Source organism: Nestor notabilis, unplaced genomic scaffold (genome assembly GCF_000696875.1).
Source record: "Nestor notabilis isolate BGI_N333 unplaced genomic scaffold, ASM69687v1 scaffold362, whole genome shotgun sequence".
NCBI lineage: Eukaryota > Metazoa > Chordata > Aves > Psittaciformes > Psittacidae > Nestor > Nestor notabilis.
Window position 1 is genome coordinate 1 of NW_009919421.1, and position 16,106 is coordinate 16,106.

Consider the following 16,106-nt stretch of genomic DNA (forward strand, 5'->3'; position numbering starts at 1 on the left):
CCGCTGAGGACCTCGCTCCTTCGCTCGCCGCTTCCTCGGCTTCTCCAGGCAGCCGAGAAGTTCAGTCCTGCCTCGTTTGCTGACTTTTCGCTTCTCTTTACCGTGTCTCGACGTGAGAAGGTTCCCTTTCCCCAATTTATTTAGGTCAATTTCTGTCCGCAAATAAGGTTTTGTATTGCTGAATTTACAGGGTTCTTCTTTCCTCTGTGGTATCTAAGATGCTCTTCTAACAAAGGCTTGCACTAGTTAAGCTTAGGGCTATTGGAATGAGGTGTTTGTAAAGGAAATCGTAGTGAAATCAGTGTAATATTTGAAGTAGTCTACTGGTGTTAATATACTTCTCTAGCTTTTATGAAGAGTAGTTGAAAGTGAAGTAAGGGTAAAGTTTTCAGAGAAACTTTTGTTTCTGGCACAGATGCCAGATCTTGGACACTTGTGCATTTGAGAAACTGGATTTATGTATTAAAATACTGGGATTGCTCATGGGCGTATCTGTAGGTTAAGACCATGAAGAGCTGCTTGTGTGTGTTTCAATGAGAATTGCATTGAGTGCTTTCCAGAAGAAAACATAAGACAGTGTTGGACTAGATGACCTCCAGTGGTACCTTCCAACCTTAGCTATGCTGTGATTCTGTGCTATGTTATAATTCAGATTATGCTGGTAGCTTTACAGTGCAGACAGAGGTGTGATTAGATGGCTAAATATGCATAGTTAGCTATATCCTAGCTAGTTTAGCTCCAGGATTAGTCTTTCTTCCCCTCAACAGCAAACCAAATAGTTCATCAAGCACTTCATGAAGTAGCCCAGACTATTCTGTCTTTGTGAGTAGCAGATTTTTTTTTTGGGTCACACTAAAGATAAGCCCAAGGCAAATGTGCACCGAGTAGACAACATTTAGGAATTCACTGTAGGTACAAGCACCAGCTGAAATTTGGTCAGTTCTTTTATCCTCTGTCATCACCAGCACAAGCTACAATTCTGAGATCTATCAATCCCAAATCTACCATGTGCTAGTAACTGAATGCTCTTGGCTCTGCCTGATTGGGTATGTAAACAAGCACTTGGGTTTTCTTACTTTGCTGGTAGCCCAATATTAACAAAACAAATGCTAGCTCAAAGCAATAGTTGCAGCACTTTACATTTCAGTTTCTCATTGCAACAGCTTAACCAGAAACTTCCAAAGAACAGTGATGAGAGAATAGATTATCTGCAGCAGAACGTGAGCCTCCATTGCAAATGTTTATTTGTGTAACCAGGAAAAATTACATTATGTGGCTTATTTGTATTACGTGTTTTGTTCTGTTAGTATCTGTTAATTTTAGATGTGGATTGAATAGAAGCCCTGATGGACCATTTGGTCAATGATTTTCCAGGGTAGTCAAAAATTGCTGCGGAAGAGTAAGTCTGAGGGGGGAGGAAGTGAGGAGGAATACACTTCCCTTTTTAGTAACAACCTCTTTGGGGAGAGTGGAACATTAGCTTTTCTTCCATGTGGCTTCAGGTTGGAAGAGAAGACAAATACTGATTCAAAACTTGCCTAAATACAAAACGCTTTTGTTGAAGAACAAATTCCCACATTTTGAGTAGTTCTGCTGGAGTCCAGTGCCTCCCAGACAGCACAACAGACGTATGCAATTCTACGTGCACAACAGTACTTTGTGTTACCTTCCTGTTTCCTTGTTCTAGTAGCCTGTACTTCCTTCTGGTATTCCTTGAGCCAGGAGCTGATTTTCAAACCCGTATGCACAGTTATGTGTATAGAACTGGCTCCAGAAGAGGTTTAGGTGTGATGATGTTTGTGTTGCCACACCTAATTTTCAGGCAACTACTCCCAGAATTTTTGGGGATGGGAAAGCTGTTTACTCGAGGAACAAGAATTTTCTCTGGCTGGGTATTTGTCTGAGCTTGTAGGGTAGCTAATATGCACAGTGTATTTGCTAGGTAGAAGTTAGTAGTGTATTGCTGAATTAAAAGACTGAAATTAAAGGTGCTTTTTTCCCCGAGAAAAATGCAGGTGTAATAACTAACATGTGCCCTAGAAAATAATCTAAAAATGATGTTATTAAATGGAAATCATGGAAGAGACAAACTCAGTTTCACTGCGATTAGGTCATTTCCTAGTGGTAGGAGACACTTGGCACAAATGATGAAAGGAGAGGGAAAGATTAATGAGCTGGGGGAAAAAGCAAATTCTTAGTTGTGAAAACTTTATTCGTTTGTGTGGTATTCTCTAGATCCTGGTGAGATTATCTGTAAGCTTCTAGATTGTTGGATATGGCTTTTTGACAACCTTTTCCCATGGACTTCTTCGGGGGGAAAAAAAGCTGGATGAATAAAAAAAAGCTGGATCAATACTGAAAGATTTAGTAGATTGCTTATGATTCAAACTTAGGGAAATAGAATTGAGGACAAAGCATCTTACACTACTAAGGGCTGTGCTGACAAATAAGTTGTTTGGATTTTAATATGAATTTCTGCTTAGAAAATGTAGTCTAGTAAATGGATATTAATTATCAATAATGAAGTTAATATTAGTAAATGAACAATATGTTAACCCCAAAAAAAAGGCAAAGTGCTCTGCTGACTCTGGCAGTATCCTAAAGAACTTACTACAACCGTTGTCTCAATCGCAAGTTCTTTAGAGTAAGTCATAAATAATTCGGAATAAATCAAGCTGTAACATTTGATTACCAAACCCACTTGTTTTGGTATAATTAATTCTTGGTTTTCATGTACAGTTTTAGGTTGATTCCAAATTCTTGTTCTGAAGTTGCCAGAGGGTATCTGGTTGTCATATATACAATGAGAAATGGCAGGCTGAGGCTGTTTATGTAACACAGGATTTAATCAGTGCACACTTGCACTATGGGCTTGCTCCCAGTTGTTTATTTTAAAAGCCTTGCAGCTTTAATTTACAGTTTAAACCTTTATAAAGTTGTAATCCATAAGGCAGACATAAAACAAATGTTGTCCTAGAGGATTTTTTTACTCTCTGTGTGTATACAAGGGGAAAAAAATCCCAAACAGCTCGACAACTGGAAAGAACAGTGAGTTTTTCAGTGGCTTATAGCAGCTGAAAATCTTTGTGTGTTGGCTTTTAAAAACCTTTGTCAACATTGTTTTTTACAATTCTTTGATTAAGAGAAATGTGGTGGGTTGACCCTAGCTGGACACCAGGTGCCCACCAAAGCTGCTCTGTTACTGCCCTCTTCAGCTGGACAGGGAAGAGAAAATACACCAAAAAGCTTGTGGGTCAGGACAGGGACAGGGAGAGACACCAGTTACCAGCACAGGCAAAACAGACTCCACTTGGGGACATTAAATTATTACCAAACAAACCAGAGTAGGATAATAAGAAATAAAAACAAATCTTAGAACATCTCCCCCCACAATCCCTCCCTTCTTCCCAGGCTCAACTTTACTCCCGAATTCTCCACCTTCCCCCCCACGTGCCACAGGGGATGGGAATGGGAGTTGTGGTCAGTTCATCCCAGCTTGTCCCTGCAGCTCCTTCCTCCTCAGGGGAGGACTCCTCACACTCTTCCCCTGCTCCAGAGTGGGGTCCCTCCACAGGAGACCATCCTGCATGAACTTCAACGTGAGTCCTTCCCATGGGCTGCAGTTCTCAAACTGCTCCAGCCTGGGTGCCTTCCATGGGAGGCATCCTTCAGGAACAGGCTGCTCCAGCCTGGGTCCCCTGCAGGGTCACAGCTCCTGCAGCAAACCTGCTCCAGTGCGGGCTCTCTGTCCACAGGAGCCTGGAGCCTGCTGCAGCATGGGCTTCCCATGGGATTACAGCCTCTTTTGGGCATCCCCCTGCTCTGGCGTGGGGTCCTCTGTGGGCTGCAGATGAAAATCTGCTCCCCCATTAGCCTCCATGGGCTGTGGGGACATAGCCTGCCTCACTGTGGTCTGCACCATGGGCTACAGGGGAATCTCTGCTCTGGAGCCTGGAGCATCTTTTCCCCTCCTTCACTGACCTGGGTGTCTGCAGAGCTCAGGTGTTTTTACCACTCCCCCTTCTTAAATCTGTTATCCCAGAGGTGCTACCACCATCACTGATGGGCTCAGCCTTGGCCAGTGGTGGGTCTGTCTTGGAGCCGGCTGCATTGGCTCTGTTGGACATAGGGGAAGCCACCTCTGCAGCCCTCCCCACTACCAAAACCTGGGACCAGACAAACCCAGTACAGGAATTTTGGTGGTAGGAGAAATCAAATCCCTTTCATTTTCATAGTTGATGTGTTGAAATTCAATGAGAAGGACTGTTACCTAATGCTGTGTTTGCCATTCTCTGTGTACTTTTTGTCTTTGCCTGTTCCTTGCCAACTCCAGGCTTCTGTTCCTCCTGTGTCCCCAGCTGGCAGCATCAGTCTGCACTCCAGAGAAATGCAACCAGCATAGTCTGAGCCTTATTCTAGCAGTCACTGCTAAACTTGGACATTTTACTGGTCATGCATCCCAGAGGAAAATTTGTAACAATTTGGTCTCTTAAATCTTGTGGTTTTGCAAAGAATTTTGTGTGTCAAAGGGATAAAATGTGCAGGCAGGGAAACAAATGATTCCTTTCTTCATATCTTTCTGTTCATCCAGATTTCACACTTAGAAGGAAGCATGGCTTTCTGCAATGCCAGTTTAGATTTTTTGATTAACAAATAAAAAAGTCATCTTAATGGTAGAACTATGTTTGGTGTTTTTATTAATGAACAATTTGTGTTCTTATTCCTTTTCATTTGAAAGAAATGGCTGCAAGCAAATGACCTTCAGAAAGAAGTATACCAGCATCTAGCCTACTATGTACCAAAAATTTACTGCAGGGGGCCTAACCCTGCCCCACAAAGAGAAGACATGCTGGCACAACACGTTCTGCTGGGACCAATGGAATGGTACCTCTGTGGTGAAGATCCTGCATTTGGTTTTCCAAAGCTGGAGCAAGCGAACAAACCTTCCCACCTCTGTGGCCGCGTTTTTAAAGTGGGAGAGCCTACGTATTCTTGCAGGTAGTTCAGTTGAGCATTGTGAAGTATTTAGAATTTGGAGTATTTATAATTTCAGGGAACGTTTTTCAATAAGAATATATTGTCCTCATGAAAAGTTCGTATCCCAAATGTAGTTTAAAGTAACCTTAAGGTGTTTTATGACAGCTGGAGTCAGGGGAAAATGAACGCACTACGGATCTGTAAATGGAAAAATATGAGTTAGCAAAATAATGAGTGTTTTCTGTACAAAAGAAATGTAAGACTCTTCTTGAGGGGCTGTAGCAACAGGACAAGGGGTGGTGGGTTCAAACTGAAACAGGGGAAGTTCAGGTTAGATCTAAGGCAGAAGCTCTTCCCTGGGAGGGTGCTGAGGCGCTGGCACAGGGTGCCCAGAGAAGCTGTGGCTGCCCTGTCCCTGGCAGTGTCCAAGGCCAGGTTGGGCAGAGTATTGGGCGACATGGTTTAGTGTGAGGTGTCCCTGCCCATGGCAGGGGGTTGGAACTGGATGATCTTAAGGTCCTTTCCAACCCAAACTATTCTGAGATTCTATGATAAGATTAGGAAAGTGGTTGGGGTGAACTGTCAGTGTGATTTAAGGGCATTAATCAGAAGTAAGTAGTGGGCAGGTTTATGTGCATGTAATTGAGGTGTATAATATCAGCTGTCAAGAGCTGATCCTGTCTTTTTGACTGTTTTCCATGAGTGGTTCAATCAATCTATTGGATGCTACAATGGGAGTACCAGCTTCTTTTTCCATCCCTACCTCTATCTGTAGGTCTCTCTAAAAAATAACATTTTACTAGAAAGAAGACAGGAAGCCGCTAACCAATTCCGAATATTTAAAAAAAATCTTCAGTTTTAAGCCAGTGTATTTCTAGCTCTATATTCATTGTCTTATCTTCTCTTTCCTGAACTGTTGTAGTTTAAGTTTAGTTTGTACCCTCTCTGCCACAGATTCTTCTTGTTTTGTGTATGGTTTCTACCACTCTTTCAGACACTTGAACACTTGGTGGGTTGGCAGAGGGAGGGCTATGTCTATTTTATTGCCAGGTTTTGGTTTTCTGGGATTTCATCCCTTTCATTTAGGGGATGGAAATGATCTTAGACAAATTTTACTCTCTAGTACCCTCCTCTTCTAGAAACGTGATGTTGGCCTTACTCTCTGAAGTTCTGATTCAGGGTATACTTGAGATACTTGGTAAGCTGCCTCTTGAATTAGAATAGGTAGTTTTGGAAGTGTTTTGAGACCTCTTGTCTTGAGATGGATGAGATTAAACTGGTGTGTACTTTAGATACTTGCAACCATTAAGAAAATTCCATGTGTCCTCTCAGGTGTTCTTAGAGTCTTCCTTCATACCTGTGAAAAAGTGTAGATCTGGGTAGGGAGGATGAAGACTTTAAAGAGGATATAAAAAGAATTGCCAGAGTTTCTTTAGTACCTTTTCATGAAATCTGGTCCCAAAGAACTAAAAAAACAGAAGCAGTGTTTTAATTTAAGTCAGATTGCAGCCTAGAAGTAATATGTTAATGAACAAATTCTCTTCATATGCACTAATGAAAACTGTTGGGGGTTCTGTTAATTTCGTTTCAACACGTGGTTTGTCAAGACAAACAACTCAATGTATAAAGTATATCCTTGGGAATACTGTCAGGTATGTTGAAAACAGAATAGTGCAATCCATTGGTATAGAATTTAGAGAATGAATGAATGTACTATTCATACTGAGGGTCTTTGAGTAGGAAAAAGATTTAAATACAATATAATCATAATGTCATTCCGATTAGAAAGGATGTCTTTGTAGACCATCTTAGCCAATCTTCTGCTGAAGTCGGGGTCAAAAGTCATTGCAAAATATTTTGCTGTTGCTCCTGTCAAGGTAGAGTTTTATCTTCTTTCAAGGAAGTACAGAACATAGATGTAAAACTGTTTGTTTCCTGTTGTGCATTAGCAGTTTTCTTTAACTTATAGCTGGTGATGAAGAAGAATGAGAGCTTAATTTAAACTTTTGTGGGATACAGAAAAGAATTTTTCTGAGTCCATGAAATCCAGTAAAAGCAGTGGCTTGTCTGTCCAGTTGGGAAGCTTACAGGTCTGCTTTTAAGTATAAGCATCCTTGGCAGATGGTACTGAGTTTGTAAGTGTACTGCCACAGGTTTCGGGCTGTGAAGAATCAATACCCAGTATTGTAGAACTGACCTACCCAGACTTGTAGGTATATTGTTGCAATCAGTTTATTTTTTAATTTAAAAAGAATTGCTATGAAACATAAATTAATCTAAGTCAGAAGAGCTTCATGTAATTTTACTTTGACATTTTCACCTTCAATGGCTCCTCTAGAGAAAACAAATACGAAAATGGTACTTTGTGCAGAGTAAGTCCTGGTTGCCTGGTTATCTTTCAGTGATTAACCTGGTTTAATTTATTTGGTGAAATGACATGAAGAGAACTCATGATGATAACTTTTCATTGATGCTCTAGTGTTTTCTTTTAAACAAAACAAATTGCTTCTCTGAATTCTCTTTCTGATAATAACCATCATAAGACATTCATTCTCTTGGTAGTAATTTTTGTGTTGCAAAACCTGACTCCCTTAGTCTTGAGGTGCCTTAAAGTCAGTTATGTTACACATGTTCATATATTTTCAGTATTCCTCGGGAAGACAGTTAAACACAATGCGTAATTCTCATTCATTCGTTTACTCCCTTTTGCTAGAAGTACTGCTTCTATCTAATATAGCACTGTTTGTAGACAGGACCTTATTATGGTCTGTGATCTCCTGGTTCAGGAAATTGCATTCTGAGACCTCTTCAGTGAGCTTGTAGGGCTAAACTTAGAAGCAGAGGATTGATGTAATCTGTTGTGTACTATCTCTCGTTCCAGTGTTCAGTGCAAAAATGTCTTCTGCGGTTGCTGGAGGTTGGTAATGCTTGTTCTCTGTACTTGAGAGAGGTTGCTTGGGTTTATACTGTGTTTTGGAATTCATCTGTTTACTTGCTTATGTATGGGTCTCATCTTTTGAAGTCAGATATATTGCCCAAATATACATGCTACTCAGACAATACTGTAAAGCCTCTTCTTTTAAGAGAACAGGTGATTTTATTCTTCATTTGTTTCTCCCTCTTTTCCTTTCCTCTTTCAGGATAATCCACACTTTAGTCAAAGGGTTCATATTGGTCATACTTGCAAATTACCTGTTGTAAAAAGTGTAATTAAAGGCAAACCCATTGTTTAACACTGCTTTTTTGTTGTTGTTTGTTTGTTGGTGTTTTCAGGGACTGTGCAGTTGACCCAACTTGTGTGCTATGCATGGAGTGCTTTCTTGGAAGTATTCACAGAGAGCACCGGTACAGGGTTAGTAATGCTGCTGGAATACGTGATGTAGTCATTACCTTTGCATGTGTATGAAACTCCTTGGTTGAAGTTTAAGAATGTATAATTCTAAAATGTTGGATGGACACAAAGTTTGGAATTACGTCTGCAATGATCTGTCAGGAACTTGAGAGTTTTGATCTGAGTGTGAATTCTGAAAGTTAACACTTGAAAATATCGAGCAATTACATTTTATGCACAACCGTTAAGCTTACAAATGTATGATATCTTTAAGATGTGAATTGGTTTCAGCATTAGAGTTGTTTTTTGACTTGATTTGACCGAGATGTTTGACTATCTTTAAAGGTATTGAAAAACTTTTAATAAGAAACTTTTTACTCAAAACTGGTTTTCTTTAAACATCTGAATTATTATCAAATTCTGTAGAATTTTTGTTTGCTTTTAAACATAAAGTTAAAATAGAAAACTGAAACTGTAGATGCTGTTTATTTTAGTAATACACTGCTATTAGTAGTACAGGTGAGTTAAAAGAAAACCCTACAAAGAAACCCAAGAAGGCCTTGGTGTGTTTTTAAACTAAGAAGCGAAGGGAAACTATCAATGCAGCCTTTCTGTAAATCTGTTTCTGACAATACAGTGCTGCTGTTAATGTCAATCTGATCACTGCATGCTTACACTGAGCTTTAGGATTTAGAAAAAATCAAAACCCCAAACATAGCAAGAAACCCAGCCCAATTTGCTGATATCAGCATGCTTCTTGGATGTAGGTTTTCAGTTTGCAGGCATAGTGAACTAAAAAGTCCAGGTGACATCCAAAAGTGCAAGCAAATGTTCTTTCAAATGTCCATCTGTAAGATGTACCTGTGTATACAGAACATACCTGTATGCCACAAATAGGTAAAAGTAGAATTCTTCTATAAATCAGTTAATAGTTGTGGTTCAAAATAAGTATTATTTATACTTGTTAATGTGAGGTGGTCTCAGCTTTAAAATAAATGATATTAAAAGTGTCAATATATCATTACAGTTTTCAGATACTTTTTTCTGTGCTTGCTAAGACTTCTTGAACAGTGTAAATTTTGTCTGTGAGCTCCTTTTACTGAAAGCAGCACATCTTTTGCTTGCTGTGTAGTAGTGCTATATGAAATGATTCAGCTTTGCTCAGAGTAAAACTGAGAAATAGGGCAGATGACATTGCAAGTAATAGAGTCAAAAAACCTGACATCCAGGAAAACCCCACTGCCCTGAGGTGGGGCAGGATGGGAGGGGTGGAAGCTTTGTTTGGTTTTGTGGGGTTTTTTTACTTTTGTTTAGGCATAGGCAAACTGATGGAGTAGAAAAGCTTTCAGCCATCATAGAAGTAAACATGTTTGCACTGTGCTACTTTAACAGGGTACTGGCTAAAGCTTGGTCATGCTTTTGTACTTTAGCTATGACTACTCATGTCTTAATGTGCATGTGTGTATATGCATATTCACATGAACTGCTTTGTTATAAAACAAATGTAGATGACAACGTCAGGTGGAGGAGGTTTCTGTGACTGTGGTGATACAGAAGCTTGGAAAGAAGGTCCTTACTGTCAAAAGCATGAAATTAACACTTCAGAGACTGCAGAAGAAGAGGTAATAACAGTTGAAGCATTGTGCTTCAAAACATCAACTGTGTATATATGTGTGTATATATAAATCATTCATATGAGGTTATTTTCAGTCTTGTATACCATGCATGAGAGGTGGGAGGAATTCAGTAGTACTATTGGAACCTCACTGTGCTAGTTAGACAAAATAAGTGTCTAACTTAAGGAGTTATTTAGAATTAGATTTTCTACTTAAAGGCTTCATTTTGTATGTTCGTGATTGCCTCTGCAGCTTTAGTTCTCTTTCTTTGCTCTTCTGTCTTATTCTGAAAGGTGAAGGGAGTCTGCCACGTGAAAAAAAAGCATATGTAATTGTGTGCATGAAGAAGCCAAGTTAATCTGTCTGTGCTGTATATGTTCTGATTCTTACCAAAGCAAAGTGCACAGGCTTTTAAAATCAAAATAACTTGCTGTTAAAGGAAAGCCATAGGGGAAATATAAGATGGAGGTCAGTAAAAGCTTGTTTGGTGGTGGAGAAGGTAAATAGACAACATATCTTCACCATTTCTCATAGCATAACAATTTGGACATATTAAGTGCAGAAAGACATGCTGCTCTTAGAGCATGAATTCAGGCTCTTGGACTAACAGTTAAAAAACTGCATCGTTAAAAGTTTATATATGTTCAAAAGGAAATTTAATCTGTGGAGGGGAAAAAGTTATCAACGGCCATTTAAAGTTACAGATGCAGTCTTCAGTGTGGGAAGTATTCGTGTCCTACGTTACTGGAGACCAGAGGAGCGTTCTTTTCTTACACGCTTCCCTCACTATCTGTTGCTACATCTGATGAATGAGAGTGGCCGGTTGGTCTCCTGGTCTAGCCACTCATGTCTGTTCTTCCATAGTACAATTTCTTTGAAGGAAAAATCAGGGCAAATTTTTGTAGGAATTTTGTTGATTTGACAGTTGAAGTCAAGCAGCTGTAACTGTATTTGCAGTGACAGTGGTCCTTCTAAAATCTGTTCTCACTGTCTCAGCCCTAAGACTCTAGCACTGCTGAGTGCACTTGCCACTTGATCTACATGCCAGTTTACAGTAGTTGGCAGCCTTAGAAAACTCTTGTTCTGAACTCTTGGGTGGACTGCTGCTTCTGTGTCCAGAGGTACTCACACAGTGAGTGTGACTGACAGGTAAATTAAGGTACTGGGCAGGCTCTGTGTTTCTTCCCCTTGAGCGGTGGGGATTGAGATCTCTTACACTACGCAGTGTTGTGTTCAAGGTAGGTCAAGGATCATTTGAGCACTGTCAGAGCCTGGTTTCTGCGTTGCCTAGATAAGTGTCTTTGAAAGTGCTGGGAACTGAGGCAGTGCTGCTGCACAAGGTTTGCCTGTGATTTTGGTGACTGATAGTTCTTCATACCCTAGATAAGTTTGAAATGAAGCAAAAAGAAAAAGAGAGAAATGGGAGTTATTAATATTCTTGTAAAGCTTCCCAATATTCCCAAAGAATCTTGGGGGAGAGGTGGGTGTTGAATTGTATTAGTACAAGTGAATTGCTGACCGTCAGGGGCCTCTTGGAGATAATGCAGACTTAAGTTCTGAAAAGATTATTGTGACCATTTTTATACAACAGAAACTGTAGTAAAACACAGAATTAGGAACTAGGCAATCCTAAACCAGGAACTGGGCTATTGTGAAATATTTTAATTGGCTAGCAGTTACACATACTTCAAAATATCAAATGAGGAATTGAGTCAGTGACCCAGTGTATGCCCAGGTGACCTGCAGGGCATGCAGTGTTCCCTTTCTAGCTTTGTAGAACAGGGACTAGTTGTTCTGAACATCAAACATTTGAAATAGTTGAAGAATAATCCTTTCAGAGAAGGCTTTTTAATGTTTTCTATTCCTACACAAATCACTTGAAATGGATTGGAAGGAAATGGCAGTGGTACCTGTACTGTACCTGATTCAGAGTTGGCAGTGGTTCTCATTTGCTGTTCCAAAAAGTAGACTGCAGACTGAGGCAGCACTCCTTTTCCTTCCCCTCCTCATTTCTGCTCCCCCACCTGCAGCAGCAGCAATTCTGCTGTGGCAGAGAGAAGTTTATAGTGGTTGCTGCAGATGTCAAATGGAGAGCACCCTGGAGAGTGCAGAATGGGGACAAGTGGGTGCATGGTCCACATACAGAAGGGGAACAGCTCACTGTAAACAAGACTGGGACATGGGGAGGTCATTATCCCAACCCAAACCATTCTATGATTATGAAATGCCTCAATATATTTAGGCATTCCATTATTTATGTACTACAGCATATATGTGCAGCCTCCATCATGATCCCAGTGCGCTGGATGTTGTAGAGGCTTGGATAGATAAGACTTCTGCCTCTCAATGACTGTTATATATAAAACAATGCATAGTTGGTTGTATTCAGCAGTTTACTAATATTGGTGAGTGGAGCAAAAGATACAGTGGTTTCAAATTCTGTTTTGAAGGCACTGTGTAAAAAGCAGATTTTATTACAGCTCAGGTTAGAAGATCTTCAGAACTATCTTAGAAGGTGGGGACAATGACAGTGAAAATGGAGAAGTGAGTGGAAATTTGAATGATTACAGACCAGTTAACATTTAGGTATTGCATGTTGGATTCCTGCTTTGGTGGTTGTCAGTGAAAAACTGGAAGAAGGAAACTGGATGATTCTTGACTCTATTCCTTTCAAATGTGAAGTCATTTAGAGAAAGTCATTAAAGATGCTTACAGAGAGGTGCAAATGTGACAATTTCTGTTCTGAATTTCATTGAAGTTCCCAATTGTTCTTCTTATTTATTTTCCAGGATCCTCTTGTACACTTACCAGAAGATATGGTAGCAAGAGCTTATAATATTTTTGCCATCACATTTAAATATGCAGTAGATATATTAACATGGGAAAAGGAAAATGAACTACCTGGCCTAGAAATGCTGTAAGTATAGTGCTTGTCTTCTGCCTCTTAAAGGTTTGCAGATATTTACAGTAGAAAATGCAGATTTTGATTTTAAGTCCTTTCTCTGCCTTTCCTAAATTGTCAGGAATATTTTTCAGACAAAGAAATAAAATAATTATAATAGATTTGGTTTCTTGTGTTTTTTGTGTGATTATGCAGCCCATTTCTCTCCATACTGATGATGAAACAGTATCTTTGTGATACTTCTGTTTTCTTAATATTGAAAAGGAAGTACTAGCAAAATACAACACTGTAAAGAAGTGGCAGGTTAATTTTTTATGATCAAAGTTACTGAAATTCTGATGGAAGAAGTATTTTGTACTTCTGGTGATCCACTTACAAATTTTGAAGCATTCAGACTGTTTAAGTGTGTTGTAGCATCCCAGTTACTATGGATTCATTTGTTAGTATCTTTCTTTGTGTTGTGTGAGTAAGAATGCTGTGTATATAAAGGATGGGAATCAGATGATTGCACTGAATCTATGTAAGCTTAATAAGTTGTGGCTATGAGGATTGTGGAGTTTGGGCTTTTTAAGAGCCTGACAAGGTTTTGTTGTCTAATAGTACCTTTATGCCCTATCAGGGAACCAGGTGTGGTAAAATAATGCCACGGTGTGGTAAAATAATACTCTCAGAAGCTATGGGGAATGCGTTGAGCACAGCTGCACTGGAAGGAAAAGTGTTCTTCTTAGTAGGAAACTGTCAAGGCATAATCACCAAATGTTGACAAATAATACTCAGACTTAAGCATTGTCTTAAGATTTCACTCATTTGGGACTTAATTCTGCAGGAAAGATGCATATTCCTGTAGAAGTTAGGGGTCAGATTGAGAGATGTTCCAGTATAGCAAAGGAAGCTCAAGCTTGGGTTGTCTGCTTGTTAGAAAACTTGTTTAAACTAGAAGTTGATATTTAAAATTGCATTACCTTGAATTATATAAATTCAATCCTTGCTTTGAAGTGAGAAGAGTGACACTTACTACTGCATGCTCTTTAATGATGAAGTCCACACCTATGAACAAGTTATTTATACTCTTCAGAAGGCTGTCAACTGCACACAGAAGGAAGCTATTGGTTTTGCAACAACTGTAGATAGAGATGTAAGTATATGTGATTACACTTACCCGAATGTTTATTTTATATGACTGTGTTTACTTTAGTTTGTTTTCCCAAAGTGTGGTTATTGTGATAGAGGCCTATGTGTCAGGCCACCCTAAAATACCTTAACTCATTGGGTAATCCAAACCAGACCTAATACTGAGTATGTCTCAGTGTTACTGAGTGTAACTGTATTCCAGTAAGCATTGGGAGTGTAGATAGCAGGGTGTATCTTGCTCCTGTGTAAAGGACAGGTAGCAGATGTAGCTCATCCCTTACTGTACACCAGGGAGCCAATGTTGGAAGAGCCCCTGTATGTGCTCTGAGCCTTGGAAATGCTTCTTGGAGTAACACCAGTCAACTGTGAGGGATAAAATCCATAATTGAGTGCTTTTGTTCCAGGGCTTATGGAAATATTTGTGTTTGGTTTGGTTTGAATTTCATTTTCTTTTTCATAATTGTCAGATGAGAATGGCAGGAAGAGGTAATGCATTTCACACAGTGTTTAGAAAGAACAATGAAATCAGAATCATTACATGCGGAATATAATTTTAACTAATATGTTGGTGTCAGCTGTGTTTGCATTGTGGCTTGTGTGCATTCTTATCCAAGAAAGGGACAATTTCTAGGGACAACTGCATCTTGTTGTTTGTGCCATAGGCCTATAAGCAGCTGCTGTGAAAATGAGTGTCCTTTTTATATTGGTTTTTATATTGTTTTGTTTGCTTGTGCCTTTTTGGGGGGCTGCTGCGGGGAGGAAGTCTCTTCGAAAATGGCAAGGAAAATTGTCATTTTGGGTTGTTAAAGTACCTCAAGAAGGTCAGTGGAAAAGGAAATACAACCACTTCATATTACTTAACACTAAAGTAGACTTTGGTTTTGTATTATCACTACTCTGTGCTATCAGTAGCAAAAAGATTCCCTATTGATCTCTGAGGGTGTGCTGACTTGAGCACATGCTGTGGACTGTAGGATGCACTTTGGAGATTGATCCCTGGCCTCATCCTAAACACAAATCCATATATACTTGTGCATGTGTGTACGTATCTAAAAGAAATGAGAAGGTTGTGCCTGAAATAATGATTTGGCATCGGACCAGATCTAAAATCTCAGTAAGCTATTCTGTCTGTAATACGTTATAAATTCAGTCAACTATTTTAATGTATGTATTAACAGTATAGAAAGATGGGAAATCTTCCAGTTTGGAAATAAATCAGGTGCTTTATTTGTATGTTTAGAAGACCAGTTAGTTTAATATCTGCTTTTTAAAAGGCATTGAAATGGCTGAAGTATCTTTAAATTCTGCCCAAACTAGTGATTGATGCATTAGTACTAAAGATCAGTTTTCAGTAATTGAAATAAATGTGATGGTTACATCTTACTACACACAGCAAATGAAAGAAAGAGTGGTTAGCATGCGTCTGAAACTTTTACTGTATCTTTTATACTCACATAAAACAGCATTTGAACTTCTTGTTCAGAATCTGGTGGTAATGTTACTCCTTTACACATTTCAAGGGACGTAGGTCTGTTCGATACGGAGACTTTCAGTACTGCGATCAAGCAAAATCTGTGATAGTGGTAAGTAAAATTGTCTACTTGTTTGCCTCATCTTAAGCAAAAGGAGACTTCCTACACAGTTTTGTGGTAGTGTTATCATAATTACTCAATATGCATAGTAGAGGTGTCAAAATACAGGTTTAGGGTTAGGTTTTCTTTCCTCTCTCGTCTACCTTGCAACCAAAATAATTCCCTAAAAAGAAGTTCCTCAACAACTTTTACCCTCAGTAAAGAGCGTTTGATCAGGAAATTCAAATGTCATCTTTCAGAACTGCATGTCAGTTCAGATCAGTGAAGTTAAACTCTTCTGGTGTTACGCCTGTAGTATGAAGTTGTGTCTTTCACAGGCAGTTACGGAAATTGTTACTGATTGAATCCAAGTGTGAAACTACAAATACCCTTTCATTTTGCATGTGTGTATTTATACGTGTGTGTATGTATTTGTCATATCTATATATTACAAGGTTCTTCCGTGTAAGAACATGGGAATAATATTTTCTACTTAATTTTTCTTGAACTGCTGCAGTGCAGTACTTACATGAAACAGAAATGCTTTATGTATAATACTACTACTACTGAAAAACAAG

At 39.2% G+C, this 16,106-nt stretch overlaps 1 protein-coding gene across 1 annotated transcript in view; it reads left to right on the top strand.

Annotated features, from left to right (window-relative positions):
- Positions 1-4,744: 4,744 nt before the first annotated feature.
- UBR2 (ubiquitin protein ligase E3 component n-recognin 2) overlaps positions 4,745-16,106 on the top strand; it is a 52,146-nt gene continuing 40,784 nt past the window's right edge. Inside the window, exons 1-6 of the mRNA XM_010010210.1 lie at positions 4,745-4,998; positions 8,251-8,329; positions 9,817-9,930; positions 12,714-12,841; positions 13,823-13,961; positions 15,478-15,540. Coding sequence (XP_010008512.1) covers positions 4,847-4,998; positions 8,251-8,329; positions 9,817-9,930; positions 12,714-12,841; positions 13,823-13,961; positions 15,478-15,540 — 675 coding nt within the window. The 5' untranslated portion in view covers positions 4,745-4,846. The remainder of the gene's footprint in view (positions 4,999-8,250; positions 8,330-9,816; positions 9,931-12,713; positions 12,842-13,822; positions 13,962-15,477; positions 15,541-16,106) is intronic.